Below are 17944 nucleotides of genomic sequence, written 5' to 3'. Positions count from 1 at the left end.
CCAATAATCTAAATGAATGTTTCTGCCTATTACACAGGTATGATCCGTCCGATCACAATCCACTCCTGGCAGTAAGGAAAAGTAGATAAAACTATATGTTCTACACCATCACTATGGGTAGGTCATATGTCAAATTTGTAAACACAAACTTTTCATTAAAATACAATAATTTAAAATATCATAGGTTTCAAAGTGAGGAAGCTTGGAAACCAGATTTTGCAATCCTCCACCCTGACCCAAATTCAACCTTGTTATAGCAGGACTACAAACGCCACTGTAAAAGTCCTTCTTTCACTGTCTCTAACAGGTATATTAATACTCCCGTATTAATGTGCCTGTTAGAGATGATTCAGCATCCATGAGCTCCTCGCTGTGGGCAAGTACTCCTCAACAGAAAGGTACACGTCTGAATCTAGATGGTGACATTTCAATTCAATACACAGGGAGATGTAAAGTGGCAAGAAGAATAACCTTTGATAGCACGGTGCACAATGGACCAAGACAAAGGTGTTTTATTTTCTTAAGACAAGCATGCAAAGAAAACCTTTACTGCTTAGGAAGCAAAGCATGCAGTGCCGGGATTTGAACCCTTTGGGACGAGGGAGTGGGTGTGGGGTCTCAGTGAGGGTTGAGAGCCCAGTGATGGGTCACATATTAATAGGGCACACAAGGCAGGCGCAGAGAGCCCTAGAGCCTCTCCTGAAACGCATGTTTGTAGTGGGTAATACAAGGGCAGGGGGTGGGGGGTGTTTGCTTGTTTAAAAAAAAAAAAAATCCATTTTCTTTATATTCTTTATATTTCCCTAGCAGCATTTAAGCCCTGCAATCAGTAATCAGCGCAGACAGACACCCATACAGTGGATCACATTAACAAAACCGTTTGTGATTTCAGACATGCCCTAAGGCAGGACAGACCTCCCTGGCTCCTGGCCAAAGGAGATCCACCAGGAATGGCTCTGCAACCACTTTGCTGCTGTTGTTCCTCCTCTCTTAGTCTTCTCCTGCCCCAAGGAGCCACTCTCATTCATCCCTTCCTGACCCTGCTGCTACCATGTAAAACCCATGGGACAGTCCAGGCGATACCTTATTCCCTCTGGGACACCAGTCATGCACACGACTGCAGTCCCCATGTAATGGCGGTGCTGATTTCTTACCACTCTTGTAGTTTTAACAATAAAAGCAACGCCCCTGAAACACATTGCTTTAACAGGGTAAGAGTTCGCTAACAGAAACCATCTGCAAAAGAGAAGCTTTCAAAAGCAAACAGCTTGTTACTTCAAATGACACCACATTTGTCCTCCTCTTTCAACCTGTGCCACATACACCCTGCCCTTCAGGACTTGATCGTACCAGCTGCCACATCTGCCAGATGGCACAATAGCAAATATGCGTTGGAACTGCCCAAAGGAGAATGATCATAAACCAAAACCAAACAAATACATAAAGCGCAGAGCATCACACCTCGCAAACCTCACACATAGGCTATATACAGCTAAGAGCTTTAATGTGATAAAAACAAGCCCTGGAGGAGCAAAATCATCTTAATATTAAAAACAGCACAGCCAAAATGTATGTGGCTTGAACACAGGATGGGAAGGGTTAACAAAGAAAAATATTTAAGTCGGTTCAACAATCAAATCACTCCTGATGAGGTTTCTGGAAGCAAAAACCAGTGATAAAAGTGCCTAAACTGGAAAGTTAAAAAACTCTTTTACTTCTTTTTCATTTTGTTAGATAGAATAACAGAGACAGAGCATTGATTACGACACTGGTTTCGTTTACATATGTATCTATACATTTTAACACCAGCAATGTATGGCTTTGAACCTGCTAATCATTTCTGACTTCAAGCAAATTCTGAGGCTGACCCATGGCCACCCGTACAATCAGAAAGAGATAAAATGCAGATTTAAATACAGTACTAAACCACTTAGAGCAGCCTCCCACCACAAGTTTACAGAGGCTACCTCAGGTCAGAGTCTGACCTTGAGTTGAAAAGGTAAACTCACTACTTGTTTAAAAAAAAAAAAGAGGAACAATGTTAATTTATTTCCTCTCCATTTCCAAACAATTTGACTTTGTAACTGTGGTCCTGAAGGTCGTTTAACTTATTAATAGTCTAATCAGGCTTATAGCCACTTACAATTACAATATACAGATTATTCTCATCTTGCTATTAACTGTCCCTTCACACAATGAAATACAGAATAATTTGGGTTGTAAGGGACAGCATGGACGCCAACCTCATGCTAAAGCACAGCTTCAGTGTTGGGTCGGGTTACCCAAGCCCCATGCTGTCACACCAGAGCAGCCTCCAAAGCTGGAGACAGCACAACCGCTCTCCCATGGGGTGTGTTCCTCACACCCACACAGAACTTGTCCTGCTGCAACATGTGGCTGCTGCCTCTCATCCTCCCCATGCACCTTTGAGATAAGCCGTTGTTTATTCAGCTGCTTGATTTTGGCAGCTCTGGAGGCCGAGCCATGACTGGCGCACAGGCCACTTGGCTGTCCCATTAGTATCTCCACAACACAGATAACCAGAAAGGTGCACGCAACTTCTTGAAACTTACCAATTACAAGTTCCTTTCAAAGCAAAAATACCTATTTTCTTTTTCCATTTAATTTCAGGAGGGCGTCGGTGTTGGCAGCACCGGCTGGGCAGGGACTGCCCAGCACACCACTTTGCCAGCCCTGCAGGGAACCACCCGGCCACATCACTGGCATGAGAATCGCACCGGGAAGAGCAGAGTGACAGAGCCTGCAGCAAGGGCGTCAACCGACCGGGATGAGGGGGAACACCGTGAGGAGGCCTGAGAAGAGGCTGTGGGGCAAGAGCAGCTGCCTGGCGCCTGCTCAGCCACACACAGCCTTTCCCCGGAGCAGCCCGGTGGTGAGGCGAGGTGAGGCAGGGCAGAGGGACAAGGTGAGGAAAGGTGGTGAGGTGTGGTGGAGCCACATGGCCGACCAAGGCAAGGCTGAGACAGCAGCCACAGCCTCCTCTGCTGCAGGCTGAGCCCCAGGCTTAGGAAGAGACAGGCTCTGTCTATTCCAGAAGCCTTCTAGAGAAAAGAATACATTAAAGCCACGGAAGCCCCTAATTACATGGCGCCAGCGCTACTGACCCAGGGACGCGAGAGGCAAAAGGAGCTGCCACACTCATCATGGCGGCCGAAGGCGCCCCGCTCCACCATGGCGGGGCAGAGCCGGGCCGACCCTCTCCACGTGGCGGCCGGGGCGGGAGGTGGGCGGACCGGACCCGGCGGCCAGCAGCAGCCCCGGCACGTCGCCGGGAACGTCTCGGGGCCGCCCCTTCGCCCGGCGCTCTGGGGGTGACCGTGCGGCTCCCCCTAGCCCCACCGCAAGATGGCGGCCGGCTGCCCCGGAAGCGCTCGGCGCGCGGGGAGGCGCCCAAGATGGCGTGGTGGTGCTGGGCCCGCGCCTGGGGCCCCCGGCCACACAGGTACAGCCGGGCCGGGACGAGCCGGGGAAGGGGGGATGGTCCATCGGGGCGGTGCTGACGGTCCGCGTCTCTCCCCCACAGGCTGACGGTGCTGCTGGAGCAGCGGCAGGGTTTCCGCCGGGCGAGGCCGCGGCCCGAAGAGCCCCCCGCCGGCGAGGCGCGGCCCGGCCCGCCGCCCCCGCGCCGAAGCCTCTGCCCGCCGCCGCCGCCGCCCGCCCACGCCGGCCGCCCCTCGCCGCGACGCCTGGTCAAACCACTCCTCTTCGCGGTGGGGGTAAGCGGCCGCTGGGGGCTGGGGAGGAGCGGGGTGGCGAGACCCCTGTCTGTCAGCGGTGCCTCGGTCGCCATGACCCATTGCTCAGGGCCGGGCAACCGGGAATGGCGAGGAACCGCAGGCCGTGGCGAGCCTGGCTTCCTCAGGTGAAGCCACGTAGGGACAGCGCTCAGGACAGTGCCTTCCTTTTGACTCTTATCTGATGTTGCCCAGTTCACAGGCTCAGCCTTCGGGTCGGCCGCCATCTGGCAGTATGAGTCCCTCAAGTCGCGGGTCCAGACCTATTTCGAGGAAGCCCGGGCGGACTGGTTGGATAAAATACGGCCCCAGAAGAGGGGGGACTTCAGAAAGCAGGTACACGGAGCCAGGCCAGGCCTGTTCGCATACGGGTGGGTCCCCACAGAAACGCGAAATGTGACCGCGGCTTTCATCCAGTGTGCCATTTGTACAACTTGCCCTGCTTAACCTGATTTTTCACTTGGAGAAGTAGTAGGTTCTCAGCAAATTACAGTAGATGCATTACCTCACAAGAAAAAACCAATAGAATTCATTCTAGAAAACTTTAACTCACAATATCACTGCAAAAGCTATACTGGAGAAAAATGCCATCTTCATCCTGAAAAGCAGGGAAGGGAGGTCACAGAATCACAGAATGGTAGGGGTTGGAAAGGACCTCTGGAGATCATCTAGTCCAACCCCCTGCCAGAGCAGGGTCACCCAGAGCAGTTTGCACAGGAACGCGTCCATGTGGGCTTTGAATGTCTCCAGAGACAGAAATGCCACCACCTCTCTGGGCAGCCTGTGCCAGGGCTCTGCCACCCTCAGGGTAAATAAGTTCCTTCTCATGTTTAGGTGGAACTTCCTATGTTCAAGTTTGTGCCCATTATCCCTTGTCCTGTCACTGGGCACCACTGAAAAGAGCCTGGCCCCATCCTCCTGACACCCACCCTTTCAGTATTTATAAGCATTGATAAGATCCCCCCTCAGCTGTCTGTTTTCCAGACTGAAGAGACCCAAATCTCTCAGCCTTTCTTCATAAGAGAGGTGTTCCAATCCCCTAATCATCTTCATAGCCCTGGGTCGGTAGTAGTAGTTTGTATATCTAAACTAGGTACCTTTTGCTTTTTGACTATAAAAAAAAAATCCATTCTTGCTATGTCTAAGCAATCCTAAAAGCAAACATGAACTCCCAGAGAGGACAGAGCTAGTTTAAATTCTGAACCTTACACATTACATTTGTTAATGCTCTGGCTTCTGGAATGCATTTGTATTTTCAACCTCTACCTCACAAATATGAGGGCTTAGGGGGCTTTTTACTTTGTGAGAGCTGACATTTCCATACAAATACTTTGGAGTTTGGGCAGTAGGAGCAACATAAGTACTGCAAGACTTATTATAAACTTAATTGGCATCCCCAGCATATCGGTTATTTAGTTTTCAATTTAAGTGTGTTTAAAACTAAACTGAGCACGCGTATGTGTTTTACGTTTGTGTCAAGGTTACTGCTGTGGCTTGTGATGGACCAGGCTTCATTATCTTTCAGGTCTGCTTGTCCAAGGGCAGTAGGGCTGAGTGTGGAGCTGGAGAAGCACAGGGCCCTGGGCAGGACACAGAGGAGCTGGTTTTGGCACATGAATTGTGTGAACTGTGGTACTTGTTTTGAAATGGGCATGTGTTGTGCGTTAACCCTGGTGGGCAGCTGACCTCCGCACAGCTGCTTGCAAACATCCCCCACAAACCTCCAGTGGGGTGGGGTAAGAGGAAAGGAAGAATAAAAGCAAGAAAACTTGGGGCTAAAGATAATACAACAACCAAAAAAAAATGTATAATTAAAGTGAAGGCTAAGTCAGAGAAAAAAACAAGTGATGCAAAGGCAATCACTCATGGTCTTTTGTGGGTAGACCAATGCCCAGCCAGTTCGTGAACAAAAAATGTCTAAACTTCCTAAAATCTCCTCTTTTTCCTTTTATTATGGTAGGAAATAGGTCTCTTGTTAGTTCGGGTCATCTTCCTGGTTGTATCCCCTCTCAGCCTATTGCGCACCCCCAGTCTATTCACTGCAGGGGCAGAGTGAGAAATGGAAAAGGTCTTGATGCTGTGCAAACACTGTTCAGCAAAAGCTAGAATATTAGTGTGTTATCAGTACTGGTCTGGTCAAAAATCTAAAACAGCACCGTGTATGAGCTGCTGTAAAGAAAATTAACTCTGTCCTAGCCAGACCCATGCTTTCTTGCTCGGTGTATATGAACTGCAGGTGAGATTATAATTACCACTTAAAATATTAAGTAATTTTGGGTTTATTTTTTTATTTTCCTTCAAAACCTGATGAGGAAGATCTGGTGATTAGCTATCCGAAAAATAAAACAAAACTGCCCCCTTGTTAATGGGCTTAAACTCCCAAACCTTGTCTTCAGCTGGTAAGTTCTGTTTTTAAAAGTTCAGGATCCCCCAATAGCTTCTGAGGGCATCTACTTCTTGTATTTTAGTAAAATCATGTTTGTTTAGTGTTCTCATACTGGAGAACTTTGTAGGAAATACTAGCATCTGTACCCTGTGCCAGAGAATTAAACAAAAAAAATGCAATTAAATCGTTACTTTGATATCAAATAGTGAATGATTTGTTTCATACAACATTATTTCCACCCTCCTCCAACCTACAGATACTTTCTGTGACGTTGTCCCCATCAGTATGGTTGGAAGGTCATTGAGCTATCAGTAAAATATTTGTCCAAAATGATTCTGAAAGCTGAGGAAGGGAAAGAGGGGGTGGAATTTGTCTGTGGGCTGACTGCACTCAAAATAAACTTTTTCAGGGGTTTTAAACTTGGAGGAGGGCTGGGTGAGCTGGACGCAAGGGGGAATGGATTCCACATCTTGTGAGCCACCTCCGCAAAAGTGACCCTGGCACAAAAGTGGAATCTCTCAAAGGTGGGTGGTGTGATGTTAGACAGTGTTAGGGTGAGGCTTAGTGGAGGCAGGGTTTATGCTAACTTTGGCTAATCTGCTAAAGTAAGCATTATGGGCTAGATCCTTGTTTAGTACAAGCAGAGTTAAACCCGTGCAGTTGTTTAAAAGGATATAACCCTGTTCTTTTTGAAGAAACTCTTCATCTATGTTGGGATATTTTATGAAAAGGAGGGTAAATAACTGTTCTTGGGTAAGGAAACGCCGACTTGAAAAGCTAAACCAATCAGAGAAAAAAAAATGTTTGAAACAGATTTACTTAACAGATTTCAAACAAATGCTTTGCATTCTTAAAAAGGTAGAACCTTGTGTAACTGGTTTTGAAATTGCTAATACTCTGCAGCGGCACTGATGTACAGCAATTCCATTTCAGGTTAACAGCTGGTGGAATAACCTGACTGAGGGTCAGCGGACTGTGACAGGTTTGTGTTAGCTTACAAGTATTAGACATTCACAGGAAGAGAAATATGGCAAACAGGTACAGTATGTTAAAACAGATGGCTTTCCTACCACGTTTAGGTTGTTAGGCACAAAGCATGTGTAGACTTACACCTGCACGTACACTATTTCTGCTACACTTCCTTCTCACAAACTATTTCTTGTACACATTGAAAAAATTCCTATGCGTTTATGTGAGAGAGTGTGAAGGATTAGCAAGAATCTTCTCCCAGCAACATTTTTCTCGGGAACTGTGAAAAACAGCAAATGCTTTTAGGAGGAATATGAGTATATATATTCCACTGATACGTGGAAATAAAACTCCCTGCTAATTTTTTTGCTATTTTACATACATACTGTTGCAAACAAGAAGCGACTATCTTGTGAGCTTTCCAAATAAAGTAGCTAAGCTGTATTTGCTGTTTTATATTTTACATGCTAATAAGTCCTGTCAGGAAGTTTTGTATTGCTCTTCAACATGCAAGCCAAGTCAGGATACAGATACAAATATCGTATTGGGGTGGAGGGAGGGGTGGGGTGAAGATTCATATTCTGTATTCCCTAGAGCATCCCTCAACATGGAGTTAATCTCACAAGCAATATAAATTCTAGCTGGTAGACCCCAAGCCATTCGGATACTTAGCCCTGATTGCCATAAAAAGGTTGAGCTTACTGTAGTGGAATTACTGAGAGTTTTGTAACATCCTAGTGTAGCGTGCAGGCAAAATATTTCCTCAAATAAAAGAGCATGGTGGAACAGGATGGCGTGCCAAAAGATGATATCTGTTAAAATTTTGGCTCTGGGATTTATGTACCATAGCTTTTCACGGTTCTTACATTTTGTTGCAAACTTCAAATAGAGAATAATTATGTGACATTTTCCATTCTGTAAAGGAAGCACAGTTATTTTCCCCTTTAATGTTTCTAGCTATTATAAAACATTTTAAATACCTACATGCTTGGGTAGAAATAGAGAAGGCACTTTAAACAAGAAACAATAACTTTGAATCATTATGTTTCTAATTCTTATTTAAACTGAAATAAGATTGCAGTAAACATCTGTGAAGTAAAAAGCTGTGCGTTTGCTCTCTCCCAACGGTAACTGTGCCTTAGCAATGCCAACTCAACTTTTTATACTTGATCTCTAAACACTTATCTTTACCATTACGTCAAAACCGAACCTCCCGAGAAGATGGAAGGGATGCGTTCTGTGTGTCTGTGTGCTTCCCCAAGCCTCCCTGCGCAGTTAAATGCAACTGTGCAGTAGATCGGTGGCATTTGGGCATAAGCAGCTTGAGAGGCAAGAAGTGAGACCTCTTAAGCTGGCCCTTGTTTCAGTGGTTCTACAGTGGAATAGGAGTTTGAAACCATACCTTGAATGTCTGAAGTACAGCTTTTCTGGGTTGTTGCATTCATTCATTACATCGTACGTTAAAACAATCAAATGTCTTATTCCTGGGAAGGCTTCCACTATATAAATATAGCTTTCAGTATTTTCCTTTGCTTTTTCAAAACGTTTTGTAAAGTTAGAAGTGGATACTGCTCTTAATGAAATAGTGAAGAAAAAGTATAAATCTTCTAAGCTTACTTTTGAATGCTTGTTTACAGTAAGCATTGTGTCATGTTACAGGCATAACTTGCTTTTATACTTTTTTTTTCCTTTTAATAGGTATTATAGCTGCAAATGTCTTTGTATTCTGTTTATGGAGGCTGCCTGGTATGCGACGGGTTATGTTTACATATTTCACCTCAGATCCATCCTCCAGTAAGTGAACAGTAATTTGGGGAACTTCTTTAAATTGGGATGTCATAGAACCTCTGATCGTACTGCAAAAGCTTTGGGTAGCACATAGCTTGCTTACAGCTCCATCACCCACAAGCGATCTCAGTCATGCCCAAATACAACATTTTGCCCAGACAAAAAACACTTCTAGGGGAAAAAAGTTAGAAGTAATGGATTAAGAAAAAAAAAAAGCCCTCACTGGTGTTTTTCTAAATGTTGTAACATCAAAACTGTTGCCTGCTATCTGGCCTTATACTGCATTCAGCGGGATGCAGCTCCTGCCTTTGTAAAGGTGCTTCTCCCAGGGATCTCACTGCTTTCCTGGAAAGAATGCTAATTGTGCCAGTCTTTGGTTGGGAGGAAAATAAATTGTATTATGTCATGCCATTCGAAAAATAGTCTCAAATATGATTTTTTTTTTCTTCCTTTAATGTTCTGGGGGTTGCAGATAGAACAGTCATCAGTCCCATGCATGTGCGCTTTCGTCAATGGACAAGCATTACTCTGTGTGTTATGTATAGAGCCCTTGTTTGAAAGCTGTGCTTTGGGTAGGCGTTAAAAGAAAAAAAACAAAACAAACCTACAGAAACTTGGCTTTCACTGTATGTGAAATATTTTGAAGAGGTTAACTTAGAAAAGCAAGTGACTAGTATTTAATGGCACAACAATTATCTTTCATTTCTACGGTAGAGAAAAGAACTAAAAGGGTGAGACAAACGTGCGTTAGGAGAGTACTTTCTGCTGTCCTCTTAATTTCTGCTGAAAATGTGAAAACTCAACCAATTTCCCACACATGCTCCAAAGCTGAAGATCGCTATTATCCAGACCTGAGCATCAGTCATCCCAAACACCCCTATTTTAAATAATGTTGACCTTTAAACCTGCTAATGGGGTTTTTTTGCAATTTCAAGGTTACTATTTCAGTGAGGGAGAGCTAGTAGCTTTTTAGAAAAAAATAGGGGTTTTTTTTATGAATCCATCTCTGTAGCAAAATAATTTTATATAGATGCTCATGAGATATTAAAAATTTTTCACCGTATACATACATGAATAAAACCTTTTTTCCTTTCCAAAGCATAGGAGACATGTTTTAAGATAAATGTTTTATATGAAACATTCCCCAGTAGGTAATTACGGCTTTCTAAAGTAGCTGTGTGTACGGCTTGCGTATCTCTGGGGTACATGTCCTACCTTTCAAAAGGTATTACATGGAATTTGAAATTTGTCACATTTCAGGGTTTATTACATAGCTTGTATTTGAGAATTCTAAGTGTAATTAGCCTATAGTATGTCTTGATAAATTTCTAGTCTGCATGACATGGAAGCTGAAGCAAATTAAAGCACTGACTTTTTTTTGTTTTCCCATTGTTTTTCTCTTCTGTAGGAGCCCTGTGTTCTCCCATGCTGCTCTCTACATTTAGTCACTTCTCTCTATTCCACATGGCGGCAAATATGTATGTTTTATGGAGTTTTTCCAGCAGCATTGTCTCTCTTCTGGGATGTGAGCAGTTCATTGCAGTGTACCTTTCTGCTGGTAATGTTAAATATATATATATTTACAACACTTTAAAAAAATATAAATACGTATTCATGCAAGTAAAGCAAGTGCACGGTTAATAGATGTATGATGACAGATGGCCATAGTTCAGTCCCACGCATTGCTCTGTACTAACTGCAGTACTTATTTGCTGTCATACAGAATTTTAATGGGTTTAGGATATTTAGCTTCAAAATATCATGACAATACAAGTATCTGGTTTTAAGTCATGCTTAGCTACCAAAATAAAATAGTTCTTAATACAGATTCATGGGAGTTTTGTGGGAAAAGATGACAGTTAATTCAAGTTAAAACAAACGCACATGGCACACACCCCCAAAACACCCAAAACCAACCCCCAAGCCACACCACCTAACTTCTTTAGGAAGATGTTCAGATAACATCGTTGCACTTTCTCGCGCTTTTCTGCGTTGCTGGCATTGTTTCCAATAAGCATTTTTGCTTTCTAGGGGTTATCTCCACTTTTGTCAGCTACGTTGCTAAAATGGCCACTGGAAAGTTTGAACCATCCCTTGGAGCCGTAAGTATCTTGGAATATGGGAGACCTTATAATGATCTCTGAAGCCCTTTTCAAAGCCTGCTGTATTCTTTAACCTACTTAAAAGCCAAGAATATATTTGGGATTATGGAAACTAGGAAGGTTTACCAAAACCAAGTAACAGGCAGTGATTCCTGTGCAAGAACTTGCTTAGTCTTCAAATATGCGAACTCTTTCTTGCAGCGACAGCCCATAACTAATGCCACTTAATGCTAATGACTGGTAAATGATTACTTAACAGCAGGACCTCTTGTCACTGAGCAGATAGTTCAGTTTTACCACTTATTTCATAAGTCATTTCATAATTGTGTATCAGTCTTCTCTGATGGAAAATAGAACACTTTAGAAAGAGATACTGTAATCAGACAATCAAAATCAGCATGTGATAGTAGCGGAAGTTGTAGGGCGTGCTATGCAGAAAGGGCAGTGCTCCTGCGAAAAGTCTCGCAGTATGAAAGATGAGGCAGGCTCAGAAGGTGTTGCGGTTGTCTACAAGTATTTTTAGTAGTAGAACACTTAAAAACACTTAACTTGCTAGAAGTTTGAGGTGAACCTAACCATTGGTCAAGTTTTAAAGGCTTCTTAACTTTACCAAGTAATTTTGATAAGAGCCAAAAGTTCAGATTCTTATTTTTCAATTGGAATGGAAAAAATCTGTTGAGCTGTCCCGAAGTCAGAATTTTTGGTAGTGCTGTTTATGTACTGTCGCTTTATCATTGAATAAACTGTATCTGGAGCAAGTTACTTTCCATTAGTCTTATTGATCCAAACTTACTGAAATTGCCATGCGTTGCATTAGTTCACTGTATTTACAGCCTTTCCATTGAGATATTTCACAGATACAAAAGCCCATGGTCAATTTAGTACAAACCAGGGAATTGCTTGTTTCATTGACAAAAGGTTTATTGTCCCTGTCCATCTGTTATTTTCCTTGTTTCGGTTCAAGCTTCACAATGATTCCCTTTATCTGAGATGTCTGCGTTTGATTAATATGTGTTAGATTTCTGTGGTTTACTGGGAAAAAAAGCACATTAACATAAATTGTTATCTTCAAAAAAATCGGGGGGGGGGGGGTGTGTTTCTTAATTATATAAGAGGATCTGAGGGGTATTTTTTTTGAGTGTTTATAATTTCAGATGTTGAAATTAAATAATGGTGTCTTGTTTTATTTTATTCTGAACTTTGCTGTTGTGGTTTGTAATTTGACGTTTATCACAGGGCGGCGTTTGAAAAGAAAAGCCAAAAGGAAAACGGGTTCACATGCAGAAAAATAAGTTTCCCCTTATGTAACATCTCAAGCTTACTTTTGTGTATTTTAATGTATTTGCAGTCAGGAGCTATAATGACTGTCCTTGCAGCCGTATGTACAAAGATGCCAGAAGCAAAATTAGCCATCATATTTCTTCCAATGTTCACATTTACAGCAGGAAACGTAAGTGCCTTTGAACTTCAAAGAAATCCTACTCGTAAAACGTTTCCCCTATACCTCTGCAGTATCTGAGCGTATGTCCTCTTCCTTTGTGTTTCTAAGCTGTTAAATTTATTTTGAAAGAGAACACAGGTCATGGAAGTCCTGGAGACTGGTTCTGAATTGTAGCCTAGCACAGTCATTACACAAGTGTGGAGTCAATTTAGAATTATCCTAACTTCCATCCTCCACGGGTCTGTTTCAAATCTAATACTAAGAGGCAAAAGAAGATGGGAGGGACTGAGGAAACGTCTGTAGACATACTGTTCTTTCAGATGGGTGATATTTTTATAGCAGCACTCGTTACAGGCTAATTTAATACTGATACACTTTTTTTGAAAAAAAAAAAATTTATCGAGATGGGAAAAACAGAATTTTGTTTCTCCAGTAAACTAACATTCCAGCCCTGGATGAATACCTGCCTTGTCATTTGTATGCCATCTTTTGGTACTTTTAAGAACACTGTTGGGATTAGAAATCCGCTACTGAGGCTCTTCTTCATGGGTAGTACTAGGACTTCATTTTTGTTTCATTAAGTTCTTTCAAGCACATCCACTGCCCCAGTTTTGAAAAGCATGTCATATCTGGACTTGCTTTAATAAGTTAATCATCTTTGGTCCACTACTAAAAGTTATTTTACTGTTTTACTTGAAGCAGTTAAGCTTTGTCATTTCAGGATCATGAGATTTAATATTTTTTGTAAGCGAAGCTTACAGATTTGAACAAGTGTTCTTAGATGTAGCCTTCATGTTTTTCTTGTAGTTCTGCTTAGGTGGACCTGTTTTTGGTTGTTTTTGGTTTTTTTTTTTGCATGCTACTCTTTAACTGCATCTTTCCTAAAAAAGATGGCCAGGGTAGAAATCTTGACAGAGCCACAGAGAAAGCAGAAAGCAGAGCCACAGAGGAATTACTCATTGCAACAGTAAGACAAGAGCAAGATTAGCTATTGCAGTACAAACATTGGAATAATTTTAGCCCTAAGTAAGAACCTCTACTGTGTAATTGTATTTCTAAACTTTGTGCACTCCTTTAGCCTACCTTGCATATACTGTAACCTGCTTTTAAAATAAACAAGCCAATGTAGCAATATAGCTGCTATTCTAACACATATGCTTAAGGAGAGAAATCCTACTTAAAGTAACATTTCATCCTGATGTTAAATCTGCTGGTCTTTTTGGAATGAGGTATTTAGTAAAATTTTGCATAATTACAGTTATGGTGGTTTATGTCTCTTGGGGCTGGTGTAGTGATGCTCGTGCTGTTTCTGGCCATGGAGTTGTTCGCTGTCATCCTAATTTTCTGCCTTCCAACAGATGTGTTGCTTAGGAGAGTGTGATAGTCAATTTATATGAGCTAAGATGACAGGGATGCTGCCCCACACGTTCCATCCACTAGAGGATTGTGTTTGGGAGGAGAGATGCATATAAATCTAAGCTATGTGAATGAGCATGTTGCAGTTCCGTGTTTTGTGGTCTCCTGTAGCATGTACTCTTTCACATAACTTCCTCTTTTTTTTTTTCCCCTGCTCCAAGTTTGGAATGTATGTGTAGCTTCAGAAATGAAGATTGGAAAGGACCGAGTATTTGAAAAGGCCACGTTCCCACCCTGCATTATTCTGTAGCTGTTCATGTCTGTATTTTGACAGCACAGTACAGCTTAAGACTGAGTCTGTTGGTTTAAAACAATATTTATTTTTTTTACAGTGATTTCTTTGATATAAAGGGGATGGGTTTTGATACCAAATTTTTGCTCTGTGACAGAATATGGAACTTTGTTATCAGTGACCATTATATGCTGTGACTGATCTGTCTGTTCCACGTTCCTTTCCTTTCCAGGCTTTAAAAGCCATAATTGCATTTGACACTGCAGGGCTTGCTCTAGGCTGGAGACTTTTTGACCATGCTGCACATCTTGGGGGAGCTCTCTTTGGAATGTAAGTCTGTATTTACTGACTTCTCTTTGTTTTGTATTTAAATTCATCCTGGTTTTTTTTCTCTTTACTTCCTCTTATCTCTGAAGCGTGGGGATTTTTTAGAAGGTTGTCTTAAGTAGCATTGAAGACAACTCACTGTTACCTTTATAGCGCTATAAAACTGTGTGGAAAATGCTGTTAACAAATCCATAGAACTGAAAGAAATTGAGCTGAACTGCCTTCGAATGATAGATTAGATGTCAGATTGTCCTGTCACCGTAACCTGGGCTGGCTGTCTCTTGTCCTGCTCTCCTCGGCACAATGAGGAGAGTCACAAGGCAGAAAAGATCTCACAAAACACAGCATGGACAAATTAAAATAACTTTAGAATTACACAGCTAAGAAAGTTCCTTTGTCTCAACGTTTTTCCTCTAATTACCAATTTAGAGAGAGCTACAGAGTTATTATAAGTTCAGGCCAAATTCCTTTGAGCAGCCTCTTCAGCTGTTTCTCAGTGTTGCTGCTGTTGTCTTTGTGTGGAACATTCCTAATTGGGAAGAACTCCTAGAAACCAGTTTGTAGGGAACAGTTCTGCATTGTTCCATGTTTGAACTACATCATTTAACGAGTGTTTCCCCTTCTACCTGATTGCAATGTTGTCTTAATTTGCACAATTAAGAGCATTTTTAAACTTTTTATGTAGGCATAGGAAAAGCCTACCTGACAAAGAAACAGATGGAGGACATTTTTATTTTGATCTGCAAACTGGTTTGCCTTTGTTTGCTGTTTTTTGCTTTGGCGTCCATAAGTTCTGTGCTGCACAGTCTCCTTTTCTCCCCTTCTTTGGTATCACAACTGCATTTGATGCGGTCTTGCCAATTCATAACTACTTTCTGCCATGATGTATCTATATCAGCTTGTTCATTGTAATAATGGTAGGGGTTGGAAGGGACCTCTGGAGACCATCTAGTCAAAACCCCTGCCAGAGCAGGGTCACCCAGAGCAGGTTGCACAGGAATGCGTCCAGGCGGGTTTGGAATGTCTCCAGAGACAGAGACTCCACCACCTCTCTGGGCAGCCTGTGCCAGGGCTCTGCCACCCTCAGGGTAAAGAAGTTCCTCCTCATGTTTAGGTGGAACTTCCTATGTTCAAGTTTGTGCCCATTATCCCTTGTCCTGTCACTGGGCACTACTGAAAAGACCTGGCCCCATCCTCGTGACACCCACCCTTTAAGTATTTATAAGCGTTGATAAGATCCCCCCTCAGTTGTGTTTTATCCAGTCTAAAAACACCCAAATCCCTCAGCCTTTCTTCATGAGAGAGATGTTCTGGTCCCCTATTCATTGTTTAAATAGGATTGCAGTTCCAGTTGCAGTAAAAATTGTCCTGAGTTGACAAATACTTTCCTTCCTCACCTACGTCTGTCCTGCTCTGTGATCATTTTGGTCACTTCATCCTAAAACAGAGCCTCTATTTAGGACGTATGTTGAATGGCCAAAGTATTTTCTATATGTGACCTCACAGACAGTTGTCCCCTTCAGAAAGCGACTATGTGATTTAAGGGATTGATTTGGCCTGGCACCTGTTACACGATGGCTCATGTAACACAACTTTTGTTATTCAGGACCCAGGTGAGGTCAGACCTTTGGGAGAACCTTCAGCCTATTTTCATGCAGTTGCTTCCCCTCTGCACCATAACCTCCCTGCCTTAATCACTTCTGATTATCATATATGAATATCATAACCAATTATATATGATATATATAAGCATATATAGTTCTCTATGAATATAAATTAAGCTAGAACACAGATAGATTAAATCTTCATTTAGATGTTTATAGAAGAAAACTCACTTTGAACGGAATGTGGCTGTATGTTATGGGGCAGTTGAATTTATATATGAGAAAAATACTTTTACTTGGCGTTGTCAGGAAGGCTTAGCACAAGCAACAGTACTGTTTTAACAGTCTCTTAAATGGAAATACTTTTTTGCATCTTTTTTAAGTAGAACTCATGAGAGCATGAATTTAGAGACATGAAAACCATTCCTCAAGACTGAGCTGAGCAAGAACACGGAGAGATTAACTATTAGGAGCCAAGAGAAGAAGCAGTTTACCTGCCGCTCTCTGAGAACGTTGTTCTTTCTGCCTCAGTTTATCTTGTCTCCTACACTACACATTTGAGTCACTTGATTTTAGTGATCAGCCTGTTCCTCATCTACAGAGAAAAGTTGCAGTTAGTTTTAACTCATATTTTCTCTCTCAGGTGGTACGTGACTTACGGCCACGAGCTCATATGGAAGAACAGAGAACCGCTGGTGAAAGCTTGGCATGAAATGAGGACAAAGAACACAGGAAAAGGAGGAGGTGGAAGATCGAACTGATTCCAATCCTAGAGATTCCTTGTGCCCAAGTGGTATATTACTTGAAGACACGGGATTGAATTGGTTGTGAAGGTTTTTTGTTACTCCGCATTAAGCCTCTAAGGAGCTGAAGTTTCTAATGCAAACTACACTTACAAAAACACACATGAATAGAAAATGAACTCTGACAAAGGTGGAACAATAAAGGTTTTTATCCTATTGCTCTCTGAGGTAACGGTCTGCATTACATTTGGTAAAGGAGGAATAAAAAAAAGCTTTGCAATGAAGTAATGGAAAGCTCTGTCCAGGAAACTTCAAAAGGGTGTAAACTGGTTAACACTTAGGAAGATAAACATTTTTAAAACTGAGGAAGTTAGTGGATCACGCCTCCCCCTAATGTCCACCAAAGGGCGCTAGGTGCTTTCCTAGAAGGCAGAATTGCTGTAACCTCCCTTACTGCCACAGACCAGTGCTCAAGTCTCAATTTTTTTCTCCCTTGGAGAATGAGACACTTGAGGATTTGATCTCTGAAGTGCCTGTCGACTTAAACACTTAAAAAAATGAAAGAGTTGGAATATCTAATAGTCCTTTTACTCTGTTCCAGAAGCTCTCTGGCTTTCTGTTTCTAATCTGTCCCTTCTCCTTTCCCGCTTCTCTGACACGCAGGACAAGCACGCCAGCTTTTAGGGCTTGAGCCACAGTGCAGCCCTGCCTGCAGCAGAGGGCAGCCGACGTGCGCCAGCAGCACCTGCCTCCTGCACAGGCAGGCAGGGAGACGCCGGCAGCAGATGGCCACTGAACGGGCTTGTCATAAGGGAGTTATTTCATGCCAAAGAAGCTCAAAAGCCATAGCTCACCATATTTTACATGTTGGTTTTGCACCTATTATTGTCTCTGTCTGCTTCTTTTTATTTCCCCCCCCCCTTCCCTTCCTTGCTTATCCACCAAACAACTTAATCTAATCTCTTCAACACTTCTGTATTTGCCAAGGGTTTTTAAGAGATCCTGGCTGAAAGCAGCAGGGAGTAATAGTGCAGGAAATGCAGCATATAAGCCCTGAAGGATGTTATATTTCACAGGTCTAGATGAGTAAGTCAAGGTTACAATTAAGTTTTTCACCATAGTAGCCAGTGCCTACCTCCAAGTTTGGAAGTCGTGCCCCTGTATTGTTCGCAGGGGCTGGA

At 42.6% G+C, this 17944-nt stretch overlaps 1 protein-coding gene across 1 annotated transcript; it reads left to right on the top strand.

Moving 5' to 3' along the window:
• The first annotated feature begins 3147 nt into the window (after nucleotides 1-3147).
• PARL (presenilin associated rhomboid like) lies at nucleotides 3148-16981 on the top strand. The gene is made up of 10 exons (XM_054205417.1): nucleotides 3148-3463; nucleotides 3545-3737; nucleotides 3951-4091; nucleotides 7075-7123; nucleotides 8809-8904; nucleotides 10307-10456; nucleotides 10930-11000; nucleotides 12349-12450; nucleotides 14322-14419; nucleotides 16664-16981. Exons 1-10 carry the CDS (start codon nucleotides 3165-3167, stop codon nucleotides 16779-16781), a joined length of 1317 nt encoding a protein of 438 aa, XP_054061392.1. The 5' UTR covers nucleotides 3148-3164; the 3' UTR covers nucleotides 16782-16981.
• The last annotated feature ends 963 nt before the right edge of the window (nucleotides 16982-17944 follow it).

Source organism: Rissa tridactyla, chromosome 6 (genome assembly GCF_028500815.1).
Source record: "Rissa tridactyla isolate bRisTri1 chromosome 6, bRisTri1.patW.cur.20221130, whole genome shotgun sequence".
Taxonomy (NCBI): domain Eukaryota; kingdom Metazoa; phylum Chordata; class Aves; order Charadriiformes; family Laridae; genus Rissa; species Rissa tridactyla.
The sequence above is the reverse complement of the archived record's forward strand: the minus strand, read 5'-3'. Positions and strand labels throughout refer to the sequence as shown.

Bases quoted from the DNA above. Each gene is read 5' to 3' on its own strand.
- PARL (XM_054205417.1), top strand. From the start codon at position 3,165: ATGGCGGCCGAAGGCGCCCCGCTCCACCATGGCGGGGCAGAGCCGGGC. The intron at 3,464-3,544 runs GTACAGCCGGGC...TCTCCCCCACAG, and splicing joins TGGGGCCCCCGGCCACACAG to GCTGACGGTGCTGCTGGAGC. The intron at 12,451-14,321 runs GTAAGTGCCTTT...TTTCCTTTCCAG, and splicing joins TCACATTTACAGCAGGAAAC to GCTTTAAAAGCCATAATTGC.